Source organism: Lampetra fluviatilis, chromosome 3, assembly GCF_964198595.1.
Source record: "Lampetra fluviatilis chromosome 3, kcLamFluv1.1, whole genome shotgun sequence".
NCBI classification, from domain to species: domain Eukaryota; kingdom Metazoa; phylum Chordata; class Hyperoartia; order Petromyzontiformes; family Petromyzontidae; genus Lampetra; species Lampetra fluviatilis.
The window spans coordinates 4,406,240-4,420,994 of NC_136277.1; the positions used below are offsets into that span (position 1 = coordinate 4,406,240).

The window sequence follows — 14,755 nt, forward strand, 5'->3', positions numbered from 1 at the left end:
ATTGACACCAGGTGCCCAAGGAAAATGAACGCCGACATTGTGGAAGGAACCCTGAAGAGTCTTTGGAAATGCCCAAAGACTCAAGAGGCACCAGATGCCCGGTGAAGGCAGCAAAGAAAGAGAAAACCCTAGGAGCAGCCGCAGTAAGGTCCCGATCTTGCCTGTGAGGTTGCCTTGTGGCCTTAAGCATCATATTTAGTTTTGAGTCAGTTTTATTTAAGTGTTTTCGGTCATGGTTTTTAACAAAATAATAACTTCTCATTATCGTATTACCTCCATTTGAATTAATGTTAGTTTATTCACTGCCACAGCTGGTTTGACGATACATTTTAAAACGCTCACACAAACTGGTAAGAACAAGGGACTGAAACGTTGTTCACATTGCTTAAATAAATGTATTAACCTTTGTTTAGTGTTGGCCGCCGAGGTCACCACAACACCTGTACAGCTGAGCTGTTTTATAGGCCTTCAGGAATGCTCGGCATTTTTATGGGATTGTTTTTTAAAGCTTGAAAAGTGTTCGCAACATTTCGAGTGTTGCATGCAAGGCAACCGGTTCAAGAGCTCTTGTCTGCCAAATCCAGTTGATATGCGTCATCTCATTTACAGTACAGCCCCGGTCTTAGCACCGGTACAATTCCTACACGTGCACGTTCATCTTACTACAATGAGCGAGGTAACTTGGTAACTCAGAAGGCCGACGCAGCTGCAAAAATGCAATGAAACATTAAGCAACACTTTGCTGCCACGATCATTCCCAGGTGTACAGGACCTTACTCTGGGTAGGAGCTGGAGTGCTCACTGCCCCCATGGCCATCTGCTTGCATAATCTACGGGGTCACCTATTGCTGCAGAAATAATCAAGATTACTCACAAACCTCTCCCAGTCACACCTCCGTGACTTCAACATTCTATACTCTTCCTCGATTTCCTCCACTCCCAAAACCACTGCGGGGGATGTAATATGTCACCCAAGGCCGTAACTATAATATATATTTTAGGCAGGAAATGAGTTTTCAAATTTAGATATTTTTCTGGGTTGGGACCCCCAGACACCCTGGAAGATTTGGTCCCCCCCAAATGTTGACTCCATGGCTACGGCCTTGATGTCACCCCCCCCCCAAACCACAATTTTATAAATTGTCACAATAATGGGTCATGATTAATTTTAGCCAGGCGGTGGTGCACGCCTGCAATACAGCACTGTGGAGGCGAGCGTTGGTGGCTCGCAACAATGGCATTTTCGAGCATGAAGGTGCCATAGCCTGGCTAGTCAGAAAGCAGTACAGCAAATACGGACTTCACCTGTTCCATCTGTATGGGACAGAGTGTTGGCCCCTCTGCACGTGGCGTTTCTCCCGGCGCTCCAGTTTGCTCCCATATGTAAACACACACTAATTGGCCAATAACACTTTATACATACATGTGTGGTTCCTCCTCACGCCAGAGTCATTCTCTCTCTTCCAGAGTGAGAAAATACGGTGCTGCGGGCACATTATAAGTGGAAATTATTAATTTTATTGCAGTTGTGGTGCATGTGGAATCCATGACGGTTCCCATGACCACACCTCACGCGACAAATGCAATTCATAAATAATGTTACGAGACCAAAACAACCAATTTTAATGAATTAATCCACGAATCGTTAGATCCATGCAGTCGCTGCGCAAGTTTCACCTCGATGGGCCAGTCGCTCCGTTCCTCTTTGCTGCCTTCACTGCAGAGCGACTCCTGTCCCCCCCCCTGGCCACTCACGTAAACATGTACAGCCACACGCTGAATTCCTACGAATGCCCATTGAAAAGGAGGAATGTTACAGTGTGGTTCAAGTTAAACAGTCATCCAGCACACATTGATACGAGCGGGAAAACAAAGGCTGCAAAAACTCGGATCCAGGAGAAAGATAGTTTAAAACAAACGGTCAGATGCAGCGAGTTCGCTAAACAAGTGGATGCATCTGTGAACGGGACAAGTGGAAGACACAGCAGAGGACCGTGTACCTCGGACAGCTACTTAAGGCAGTTCGGGATCAAAATTATCAAGTGAAGAGGTGAACAAGAGTGGGTTTCATTGCCTTGGCGAAACAAATGTAAACTAAACTATATTATTTACCAGGCAAAATCCATTGAGCCGTTAGCTATTTTTCAGTAGCGACCTCGCCACAAAAAATTCCTCAACGAAGTGGCTTATTGTGTGGAAATGTACAGCAGCCAAACACTCTAAATGCGTGTTTCTAAATGTGGAGGGAAAAACCGGAGGACCTGGAGAAAAATCCACGCTACCACGGGCAGAACACCATGCGAGGGAGAAAATATCTTGCCACCGCGTAAAAGCAACGTGCCATTGTGCTAAATAACTTCGGTTTGTTTCCTGCTATGAATCAGACATTAACAGAGACGATGATGACTTTAAAAACGCGTGCAGATGCATCCAAGCAAAAAACACCGCATGGGTTCAAGAATATACGCAGGTGAATGATACCATTGCAAGCGGTAATAAAGTGGTCTCGGGCAGGAGACGTAGCGAGCAGGACCAGTGGCACGTGGTTTGAGAGTGTCGGCCACAGGAGGGATGGTGCACAAGAGAACGCGCACCTAGGAGATGGAGCGCGGGCGCTCGGTGGGAACTTCACATTGCAGGATCGTGCGATGATGGTGCCCTTCATCCAGTAGTGGATTGATCATGGCGGACGATTAAAGTGACCGCAATGTCTAAAAATTGCATTGGAAAGCCTCAAACGTGGACGTGCGCCTGTGTTGGAACGCTTTGAAAGCCCTGCCAATTAGTGCATTCATTTTTGTAACTTGCACGGGATTAGATTATCGACTTGATGACTTCGGAAACCAATAACCGAGTTATACAGTGACAATGAGCTTACCGATAAGAGTTTAACGTCCCTCATCACCATCGCATTGCAACAAGTGAGCAGGATATTTCCCAACAGCGTTGGAAATATTTAACAAAAAGAACCATTATCTCCATGGAAAAAAGGCATACTCCTGTAGTAACGCTTATGACTCGTCCACACCGGAGTTGGAGGCACACTTGTTTATTTAACACCACACGTTGTGACATACACACTGAGGGGGTATCGGCCCCCTCACCCGTCTATCTGAGGACACACCTCTAGGCTAACCCTAGCCTGCCTCTGAGTCCTCCTCTAATGGGCTAGGGGAGGCTATCTTGGCCCGACACTGGTCAGTCGGGCCCGGTACCCAGAGTCCAGACCAGCACTGGCTCTGGCTCTGGTACCACGCCACTGGCTCGAGCCTGCGCGGTCCTGATAAGGACGGCGTGCCAGGGGGAGACCAGGGCTCTATCTAGGACGTCTTCCGTCTCCTCTTCTTAGCTAACACAACACTCCCGAGCCCCTCGATACATTCCCCTTTTATACCCAACCCCTCCCTGAGGGGTGGGGCCCCGGGGGATCATAATGACCGAATCGACCCCCCAGGGTGTCTGGCGCGGACGTCGCAGAGGGCACCTGCTCGTGCACACATGTAGCCCCGCCTACTGTGTTTGTTTACCATAGGCTGCCATGCATAACGGGCTCTCTGTAACAGCCCTACATCACTCCCCCCCACATAGCATGCAGCCGTCCCGGCTGCCAACATACAAAATTTTACAATAAAGGTGCCTTCACCCCCTGACGTGTGCCTCACTATTTTTGAACCATAACAGGAACCAGAACAAGACACAACAACAAGATGAGAAACAACCCGTCGCACCCCCCCGAATAAATACGAATTCCGTAAAAAAAACAGCTTATATACAACCAGCAGGGAACCCACCCCGCACACACAACAAACGGTGAACCCAACATATGTACATCCGAGGAGCGGGAAACACACCATCCACACAACAGCCAATAAACACAACAGCTATGTACACATTTTCCGGCCTCACAACAGTTTGCGCATTTTAGCGCGCGTCCTTGCAGCGGGCCCCTCACACGGGGTAACCCCGCGTGGCGGACCATCAGGTGGCGACTGTCCGTCTTGAGGTGAGCATTCCTCTGACTCCGCGTGACCCTCGGTATCCGCAGGAGGGGTGATCGGGCGTGAGCCCGTCACTCCTGATGCCCCTGAAGGTGGCACAGCCGGCAAGGCATTAGGTGAGAGCGACAGAGACGGACCCAGCAAGTCGGCCGACCCCCCACACGTTTGGCCACGCGCGTGTGAAGTGGGGTTGTGTACCGCAGCGAAGGGTTTTAATCTGGAGGGGTGCACGAACCATCGCCGCTTCCCCCACTTGATGCGCACGCACTGCGGACGTAACACCTCCACCACTTCCACAGGGCCCCGCCACGGCCGCACAAGTTTAGAGGAGGTTGCCAGTGGCACCTGGGGGCAGTGCAACCATGCCTTGTCCCCCGGCTTCCACTGCAGCGTGTGCGCTCGACTCAATCTGAGGCGCTCATTTGCCTTCTGACGGAGGTCAGAGTTTTGCATTGCAGCATCCCGTGCCTCGGTCAATTTGTCCAGATTAAATTTAACGTGGTCAGCCAGATTAGTTTTTCCCTGCGGCACGGGGATCCGCAACTGGGCACGAACAGGCGGGTCTGGTTCTCGGCCGTACATGAGGTAAAAGGGAGAAAACCCCGTAGCCGCATGGGGTGCCATCCGGTACGCCGCCAAGACCCCCTGAATTTGTAGGTCCCAATCCGTTTGCGAGTCCGAAACTTGTTGTGATAACATGGACGAGATGGTGCGATGCAAACGTTCGACCATCCCGTCAGTTTGTGGGTGATATGGGGAGGTCCGAATTTTCTTTGTGCCCAGGAGATCGCAGACTTGTCTGAGTAGTTTACCGGAAAAATTTCTGCCCTGGTCGGTCAGCAGCCTCTCCGGAGCACCTTTGTCCAGGACATAACCCTGAACAAAGGCCTCCACGATGGCTGCTGCCGACTGGTTGGCCAAAGGCCAGGCCATAGGCCAGCGTGTAAAATACTCGACACCCGTCAACAAATATCTATTCCCTCTGGGGGTGGCGGGGAATGGTCCCAAAATGTCCAGAGCGACCAGCTCGTTTATCCTGGACACTTTGATCGATTGCAAGGGCGGGTTAGACTCCCGTGCCGGCGGTTTGCGTTGTGCACATTGAGGGCACGATCCCAACAAATCCCCCACATCCCTCGTCATGCCAGGCCAGTAAAAATCAAGTTGCAGCAAGGCGAGAGTCTTTTGGGTCCCCAGGTGTAGGAGGCGCTCATGAGCGGCCCATACCACCCTACCCCGCAACCCAGTAGGGACAACCAGCCGATGTCGACGTGACTTCCCGTCCCAATGCATTAGCAGACCTTGGCACATTTCCCATGCGTCGGAACCACCTCTTTTTCCCCCCGCCGCACCGCCAACGCGACGTCGCCACCCGAGGAGGGAGACATCCTCCATCTGGAGGCGCCCCCATTCAATGACGGGCAACCCCAACAGGGAATCTTTGCCCTGTTGTTCGATCGAATTAGGAACCATTGCATCGTCGTCGTTGGCGGCCGCCAAGACAGGTACCGATGTGTCCCCTGGAGGCCTGCAACGTCCAGACCCCAGGAGGCATGCACACTCGGAGGTGGTTGGCAAGCGTGACAGAGCGTCCGCGTTGGTGTGGCGAACGCCCTTACGGTATGTGGTTTGGAAATCGTAATCCTGGAGGACCTCCAACCATCGGGACAATTGTCCCGATGGCTGTTGAACCCTCAGGGCGTACTGCAGTGCCGCATGATCTGTGCGGACGGTGAAATGCCGACCGTACAGATATGGGCGATACTGTTGGACGAAATGGACAATTGCCAACAGTTCCCTACGGGTGACACAATACCGTTGCTCCGCTGGAGACAACACCCGACTGCCGTACGCAACCACATGTTCCACGCCGTCAACCACCTGGGAGAGCACGCCCCCAATACCCGTGTTGCTCGCATCGGTGTCGAGCAAGAACGGTTTTGAAAAATCAGGGTAAATCAGGGGAGGAGCGTTTACCAAAGCATCCCGAAGGGAGCAAAAAGCAGCCTCCTCCTCCTGACCCCAGCAAAACCGAACCCCTTTAGATGTTAAAGCATGTAGGGGTTTGGCGATAGTCGCAAAATTAGCGACGAAGCGTCTATAATACGACGCAAACCCAATAAAACTCCTAACCTCTCCCACTGAGGTGGGAGTCGGCCAGGAGCTTACACACTGCGTTTTGGCGGGATCGGTAGAAATACCTGAGCGCCCCACGATGTGCCCCAAATAACGCACCGACTCGCGTAACAAATGGCATTTTTGGGGCTTAAATTTCAAATTAGCAGCCCGCATCTTTAGGAAAACCGCCCGCAACCTCTGGAGATGTTCCTCAAAAGTTTTGCCAAAGACAATGACGTCATCCAAATAAATCAGGCACGACTCCCATTGCAATCCAGCCAAAACCAATTCCATCAACCGCTGGAAAGTTGCCGGCGCTGAGTGTAAGCCCATCGGCAACCGGTTGAATTGAAACAGGCCGTGCGGAGTACGGAAAGCAGTTTTAGGCTTTGAATCATCGTCCAGAGGAAGCTGCCAGAATCCCGAAAGTAAGTCCAATGTGGAGAAGAATCGCGCTCCCGCCAAGGCGTCAAGCGATTCGTCCATCCGTGGGAGCGGGTATGCGTCGGCAACCGTAATTTTATTAAGGCGCCGAAAGTCAACGCAAAACCGCAACGAACCGTCCTGCTTCTTAACCAGGACGATCGGCGCTCCCCAAGGGCTGTTGGAGGGAGAAATTATGTCGGCGGCTAGCATGTCATCAACAGCCGATTTGACATGGTCCTTTTCGGCGGGACTCAACCGAAAAGGATTTTGGCGTATTGGCGCGCTGTCACCCGTATCAATATGGTGACGCAGCAGATGAGTGCAGCCCAAATCGTATTTATCCCGACTGAAAACGTCGGAAAATTCCCTCAGTAGTGTCTTAAGACGTTGACGCTCTAAATTTGACAGGTCCGTCGATCCCGCGCAAAGCGCCTCGAGCCACCCTTCATCGCTGTCTGAATGTGGTCGCGGTGCAGGGGCAGCGCCGACATGACTCGCGACGGGTTCCTCACAGGGCACCGGCGTTGCGTGAGCAAGCACGGTCCCCTGTGGGACCACCACCGTCTGCGAGCCCACATTGAGGACCGCGATGAAGGGTTCTCCATCCCCTCTCACTATGGTCTGGGCCGGGAGTAAATTAGGTCCACTGACCCCGGCCCTAGACGGTCCCAGCAAAACCCCTTGAGCCCCAATGCCCTTAGCGAAGGGCCGCCGAAGTCTCAAAGGAATTAACATTTGCGCCCCCGGAGGAACGCGCACCGTTCTATCTACAAACGCCGGCACCGTCGCGAACGCCGTCCGGCTCGTAGCGGGGGATGGCAAAAACGCCATGCGTCGGCCCGATGGGAGCTCAATGCATCCCTGGTCGATTAATATCCTAATCGGCATTTTGGCCAGGAAATCCGTCCCCAGCAGGCACGGAACCGCCAGCGAGGAGGAAACAAAAATCGGCCCAGATAATTTAATATCCCCGACACAAATTTGGGCTCGAATTTGTCCGATGATGCCAAGTGAACCCCCGTTAGCAGCAAAGAATGGCACATTAACAGGCATCAAAGGACGGCTCTGGGCAGGGAGAATGTTATAAATCAACTCCGAAATAATGGTCGCCGATGCTCCTGTATCGACCAAGATGCGAACCTCCACCCCATCGATGTGACCCACAACGGCCGACGACCCCGACGACGCGGCTACAACCCGATGGGCCAACACGGACCACTGGCTGGGTTCAATGTGAGTACCCAGAGCGGTGCGTGTTGGTGCCATGGTACGCGATATTGGCCCCCCCTTCGCTGCGGTGTTTAAGTGTGCGACGGGCGTGTGCGTGGGCCAAACGTGAGGGGTGCCGCGACTCGCCGGATTATGATGGTGGAGCTTGTGACGAGGGCCGGCGTCCCGTTGAGGTGTCGTCCCGCGCTGCCGAGGAGAGCGGCACCCCGAGGCGACGTGGCCCCGGATGCCGCAGTTGTAGCAGCGTGGAAGCGCTGGTGGCGACGATGGACGTTGTAGATGGCTTGAACCGGCCCGGTCCCCCCGCGCTCCCGCTCCGTGCTGCCGTCGATGGTTGATGGCGCAAACCTCTTCCGCCGGGAGGGTGGCCGCAGCGACGGCGCGCCCACTCGCCGCCTTGCTGGCCTTCCGTCGTTGAGAGGACAGGTTTGCGTGGAGGAGACGGGCCGCTTGGAGGGAGCACATTTCTGCATCGTCCTGTGCGACAATGACGATGTCTAAGTCGTCCGCCAGCAAAAGTATCTTTTCTGTCACCATGGCGTCGATCCCCTCGTCGTCCATTCGTGGAAAGGCTTCCTTTGCCAGCGCCAGGAGGCTTGTACGGTACGCCAGGGGCGACTCCTTCGTCCCCCGCTGGCGATCGTAAAAGAGTTGACGACAGTCCGATGGTGGCCCATACACAGCGGACAGCACTTGCATCGCCTCCCGCAGCGTGGAACGCCTCTCCTTCGTTGCCGATGTTAGTGTGGCGAGGGCGTCGCTGTCGAGGAGTGCTGGCAGTGCTCGGAGAGCCTCGGCGTCTGTCCACTGTGCCATCTCCTGGTGAGCGAGGAAGCGCCGCTGGAAGCCGCCCCAGTCGCCCTCCTCGCCCACAAATTCTTTGAGTGGCGGCAGTCGCTGATGTAAGGCAGCGGCTGCAGAGGACGATCGCGCTCCCTCGTCTCCCTCACTCGACTCAGCGTCGGCCCGAAGCAGCGATGGCATCGCCGGTCGCACCCGTGGTGACGCGGCAGGTACTGTACTCCCGCCGTTGGACGCGATGCTTAGAGCGGCCACGCCCTCAACAGCAGCTGCGGCGATGGCGGGAGTTTCAAAATGTTGCTCCGTTGAAATGGCGGGAAGGCGCTGTGGTCGTTGGCTGCTGTCGCCCCGTGGCGGTCCCGCAGCCCCCAGCCGTGTGATGTTATCGAGCATGGCGGCTGCGGCGTACAGCAGCTCGGCCAGCTTCGCGTGCGCCTGCCTCAGCCCCTCCGTCGACGGCTCCCCTTCCTCCAGCTGCTGTGGCGTGGATGCACCCAGCCCCGGCTGCTCGATGGCATCTTCAGCCGTCTCGGGCTCTCCAACTGCAGCGGTGTCCTCCGCTCCTGGTACTCCGACTCGAGTCGTCCGGCGTGTATCCATGTTCGTACTTTGTTTCACTTCTGACGCCAGATGTAGTAACGCTTATGACTCGTCCACACCGGAGTTGGAGGCACACTTGTTTATTTAACACCACACGTTGTGACATACACACTGAGGGGGTATCGGCCCCCTCACCCGTCTATCTGAGGACACACCTCTAGGCTAACCCTAGCCTGCCTCTGAGTCCTCCTCTAATGGGCTAGGGGAGGCTATCTTGGCCCGACACTGGTCAGTCGGGCCCGGTACCCAGAGTCCAGACCAGCACTGGCTCTGGCTCTGGTACCACGCCACTGGCTCGAGCCTGCGCGGTCCTGATAAGGACGGCGTGCCAGGGGGAGACCAGGGCTCTATCTAGGACGTCTTCCGTCTCCTCTTCTTAGCTAACACAACACTCCCGAGCCCCTCGATACATTCCCCTTTTATACCCAACCCCTCCCTGAGGGGTGGGGCCCCGGGGGATCATAATGACCGAATCGACCCCCCAGGGTGTCTGGCGCGGACGTCGCAGAGGGCACCTGCTCGTGCACACATGTAGCCCCGCCTACTGTGTTTGTTTACCATAGGCTGCCATGCATAACGGGCTCTCTGTAACAGCCCTACACTCCCACAATTGCACCACAACACAAGATTGTATGTTAACAGCCGCAATTGCAGAGTGGTTAAATCAGCTCTTCCAGGATCACGTCGCTGGTATCTGGTGCCTGTTATCACAAGGAACAAAGTGAGGAAGGCCACAAGGGGGGTAATTAAGGGCCGATAGGAGCCGTGGCTTTCTGCTGCATGGCGGATAACACTGGTCAACACACTTTTTCTGGCATAAGGTATTCCAACGGTTTTAAGGTAATTTTGGGGTGCTGATTCCAAATCTGGCATCAGTTTTTGTCTATCACAGGTTTTTGAGATATCAAATATTGCATTTTCAATAAAAACTGCAGAAGAAAAATATTAAATAAATGTGGATATCTACATAAAATTATATTATAAACACACTATCCTAAAAATACAGCACCATATTTTAACACTAAAGCAGTCGCTGACTCGCAACAACTTGCAATCATAAGTGACAGAGTTAATTTCGGGTAAAATCAATGAAAATGGGGTATACCGATAGCATAAAAATGAGATGTAATAGAGCAAATCTGAGATAAAATTTGGAATCAGCACCCTGAAATTAGTCTAAAGCAGCTGCAAAAGTCCAGGCCAGTATAATGCGAGGCTCTGACGGGAGCCCGAATTGGAACGTGATCAGTGTCCGTGTTGGAGATGAGAAGCACGCCGAGTGCATTAAAGCGCACGCTGAGGAGCAGGACACTGAGGAGCAACAGAGGAGCACACACAGACAGGGCCACGTGGCTCGTATGAGCTGCAAGGACCCCCAGGTGGTGAGGGCTGCTCCCACTGCGACTGGACACGCGTGGGGCCTTCTCCACCTCCTCTCCATTCTCCTCTCTACGAAGGACAATTCACGGATATCGCCCTCTCCCGTGCCTCGAGTATTTTTAGATCTTCCTCTCTCTCTCACCACTCAAAGTCTCGGCGTGTAAGATCTACAATACTCTTTGGTTCTTTCGGTAAAGTCACGTAGGTAGAAAATAGAATAAATCACGACGTTTCGGGCACAACACAAGCAATTGTTTCTTGCTGTGGTTGTCCCACCTGATGACGGACGATTGTGTTGCGCCCGAAACGTCGTGATTTAATTTGATTTATTTTCTACCTACGTGACTTTACCAAAAGAGCCAAAGAGTATGGATCTCTGCAGTCACGAAAACTTAAGATTCTCCCCCCCCCCGCGTGCACTCTCCAATCTCTGAAAAGCGCGACGTTGACGCTGATTTAAGGATTTCGTGACTGCAGGAATTACTCTTTGGTTCTTTCGGTAAAGTCACGTAGAAATAAAATACATTAAGTAATAAAATACGACGTTTCGATTGCAACACAAGCAACCGTCATCAGGTAGAACTAAATTTGAGAGACAGAACACAGACACACAGAGACACACAGAGAGACACACAAGCAGAGACACACAACATAGACACACAGACAGACACACAAGCAGAGAGAGACAACACAGAGACACATAGAGAGACACACAACACAGAGACACACAGAGAGAGACACACAAGCAGAGAAAGACAACACAGACACACAACATAGACACACAAGCAGAGAGAGACACACAACACAGACACACAGAGAGAGACATACAACACAGACACACTCTGCGTGTCTCTGTGTTGTGTGTCTCTGCTTGTGTGTCTGTCTGTGCGTCTCCGTATCTGTGTTTGTCTCTCTACCTGATGACGGTTGCTTGTGTTGCAATCGAAACGTCGTACTCTATTACGTGACTTAACCGAAAGAACCAAAGAGTTGACGCTGATATTAAAAACATTACAACTCCTTGAGAGGGAGACTACAGCCTGGACACTGATCTCTGAAACGTCAATAACCAAGTCGCAAGGACATCGTCTCTGGCAGTAGCAGCAGCAGCAGCAGTTCACTGCTTTGCATTTACGAATTGATGCAGTCGCTTGTACGAGGCTTAAACAACCACAATAGCTGCAGTATTACATTGAAAACTTATCACAGTGATTGCCGAGCACGAGGTCAATGATGGTGGTTGTGGTTTGGTTGATGATGGTGGTTTGGTTGATGGTGGTTGTGGTTTGGTTGATGGTGGTGGTTTGGTTGATGGTGGTGGTTTGGTTGATGATGGTGGTGGTTTGGTTGGTGGTGGTTTGGTTGGTGATGGTGGTGGTTTGGTTGGTGATGGTGGTGGTTTGGTTGGTGATGGTGGTGGTTTGGTGATGGTGGTGGTTTGGTTGATGATGGTGGTGGTTTGGTTGATGATGGTGGTGGTTTGGTTGGTGATGGTGGTGGTTTGGTTGATGATGGTGGTGGTTTGGTTGGTGATGGTGGTGGTTTGGTTGGTGATGGTGGTGGTTTGGTTGGTGATGGTTTGGTTTGGTGATGGTGGTGGTTTGGTTGATGATGGTGGTGGTTTGGTTGATGATGGTGGTGGTTTGGTTGGTGATGGTGGTGTGGTTTGGTTGGTGATGGTTGTGGTTTGGTTGATGATGGTGGTGGTTTGGTTGGTGATGGTGGTGGTTTGATTGGTGATGGTGGTGGTTTGGTTGGTGATGGTGGTGGTTTGGTTGGTGATGGTGGTGGTTTGGTTGATGATGTTTGTGGTTTGGTTGATGATGGTGGTGGTTTGGTTGGTGATGGTGGTGGTTTGGTTGGTGATGGTGGTGGTTTGGTTGATGATGTTTGTGGTTTGGTTGATGATGGTGGTGGTTTGGTTGGTGATGGTGGTGGTTTGGTTGGTGATGGTGGTGGTTTGGTTGATGATGGTGATTTGGTTGATGGTGGTTGTGGTTTGGTTGATGATGGTGGTGGTTTGGTTGGTGATGGTGGTGGTTTGGTTGATGATGGTTGTGGTTTGGTTGATGGTGGTTTGGTTGGTGATGGTTTGGTTAGTGATGGTGGTGGTTTGGTTGATGATGGTTTTGGTTTGGTTGATGATGGTTGTGGTTTGGTTGGTGATGGTTGTGGTTTGGTTGATGGTGGTGGTTTGGTTGGTGATGGTGGTGGTTTGGTTGATGATGGTTGTGGTTTGGTTGATGATGGTGGTTTGGTTGATGGTTGTGGTTTGGTTGATGGTTGTGGTGGTGATGATGGTATTAGTGACGGTGGTGATTCGTGTGGTTGGTGGCGATGGAAGCGATGTTGGTGGTAATGATGGTGGTTGGTGGTGATAGTCGTGGTGGTGACGGTGATGATGGATGTGGTGGTGATGGTGATGATGGATGTGGTGGTGATGGTGGTTGTGGTGATGGTTGTGGTGGTGATTGTCGTGCTGGTGGTGGTTGGTGGTGATGGTGGTGATGTTGGTGGTGATGTTGGTGGTGATGGTAGTGGTGATGGTAGTGGTGATGGTAGTGGTGATAGTCGTGATGGTAGTGGTGATAGTCGTGGTGGTGGTGATGGTTGTTGGTGATGGTGGTGGTGGTAGTGGTGATGGTAGTGGTAGTGATTGTCGTGGTGGTGGTAGTGGTGGTTGGTGGTGGTGGACCTCAGCACGTTTCTCGGCGTCACCCGCGGCTCTGACCCCGGCGTTCGCTGCGCGCTCCCCTCGCACGCGGCGCCGCTGTGAGGCAGAGGGAGGAGAGCACGGAGCGAGTCGCCCTCACCGCGAACCAAGCGGTGAGCAGCCTGCGAAGTCGCCCTCGCCGCGTGAGTGGTGGTGGTGAGGAGGTGGTTAGCAGCTTGCGAAGTCGCCCTCACCACGTGTGAGTGGTGGTGGTGAGGAGGCTGAGTCGCACTCACCGCGTGTGAGTGGTGGTGGTGAGGCTGAGTCGCCCTCACCACTTGAGTGGTGGTGGTGAGGAGGCTGAGTCGCACTCACCACGTGTGAGTGGTGGTGGTGAGGAGGCTGAGTCGCCCTCACCGCGTGTGAGTGATGGTGGTGAGGAGGCTGAGTGAGTGTGTGTGGTGGTGAGGAGGTGGTGAGTCGCACTCACCGTGTGAGTGGTGGTGGTGTTGAGGCTGCGAGCGCCGTGAGCGCCCTCAGGATCGAGCCGACGACACCCGCGGCGCTCACCGAGAGCACGGGGCGGAGTTGACGTCACTCCACGCGTGTGTACACCGACCTGGGTGACGTCACTCCGCGCGTGTGTACACCGACCTGAGTGACGTCACTCCGTGTAAGCACCACCGACCTGGGTGACGTCACTCCGCGCGTGTGTACACCGACCTGGGTGACGTCACTCCGTGTGTGCACCACCGACCTGGGTGACGTCACTACGTGTGTATACACCGACCTGGGTGACGTCGGCCTCAGGTCGGTGGTGCACACGCGCGAAGTGACGTCACTCGCGTGTTACGTGCAACATGCGTGACGTCACTGCAGTGATATTCCTGTTTCTTTTAAATAATATCCACGATAATTGATATAGTCTGCTTTAAAAAAAACGGTATATGGTATTCACCGTTGTTATTGTTATTTTGCTTCAATTGTTTTTATTTCCTGACAAACTTAATTTTTTTATTAAATGATCCCTATGGCGATATACCCTGGTATACCAAATTAAAAAATATTCAGTTTAATGTATTAGGTATAACCCCGTGAGCCATGTGGCTCTTGACTCGCGTGCAACCGCAACAAAACAAAAACATGAAACATCTTAAAGTGACTACACGCAACAGAAGAATGGCCGAGGCAATTAAATATTTTCTTTCTGGGACACTTCCAGGGGTGTTACTTAACTCCGAGACTGGGGTACCAATCAATCCGAAATCAGTGCTCCTCCGCGATGTCGAAACGCCAAACATTAGCATAGCAAATACGTTTTTTAAAAAATCTACTTTGAATAGTGCATCGTGTAACAGCTCGTCGAGATGAGTCGATTGCCGCATCGCCGACCATCAACAGACTAAAATATGTTTCTTGCTGTGGTTTTCCCCACCTGATGATGGTTGCTTGTGTTGCAATCGAAACGTCGTGATTTATTTTTATTTTATACCTACGTGACTTTACCGAAAGAAGCAGAGAGTATGGATTCCTGCAGTTACGAAAGCTT

At 52.5% G+C, this 14,755-nt stretch overlaps 2 protein-coding genes across 6 annotated transcripts in view; both read right to left on the reverse strand.

Moving 5' to 3' along the window:
- The window catches only part of LOC144951730 (cingulin-like protein 1), a 116,836-nt gene extending 103,043 nt beyond the window's left edge, over nt 1–13,793 (reverse strand). For 2 of the 5 annotated variants that reach the window (XM_078882102.1, XM_078882069.1), the window contains exon 1: nt 13,249–13,318. The gene's annotated coding sequence lies outside the window, so the exon portion shown is untranslated. Of the gene's footprint in view, nt 1–13,248; nt 13,319–13,366; nt 13,451–13,696 lie in introns of those variants that run through there. The other 3 variants (XM_078882076.1, XM_078882083.1, XM_078882093.1) reach the window with 3 other exon arrangements.
- On the reverse strand, nt 3,015–9,173 carry LOC144948013 (uncharacterized). Its single transcript, XM_078877444.1, has 2 exons — nt 7,899–9,173; nt 3,015–4,084 (listed from the first exon to the last, which is right to left on the reverse strand). The coding sequence occupies exons 1-2, from the start codon at nt 9,171–9,173 to the stop codon at nt 4,070–4,072; spliced, it is 1,290 nt and encodes a 429-aa protein (XP_078733570.1). The 3' UTR covers nt 3,015–4,069.
- Nucleotides 13,794–14,755: the final 962 nt, after the last annotated feature.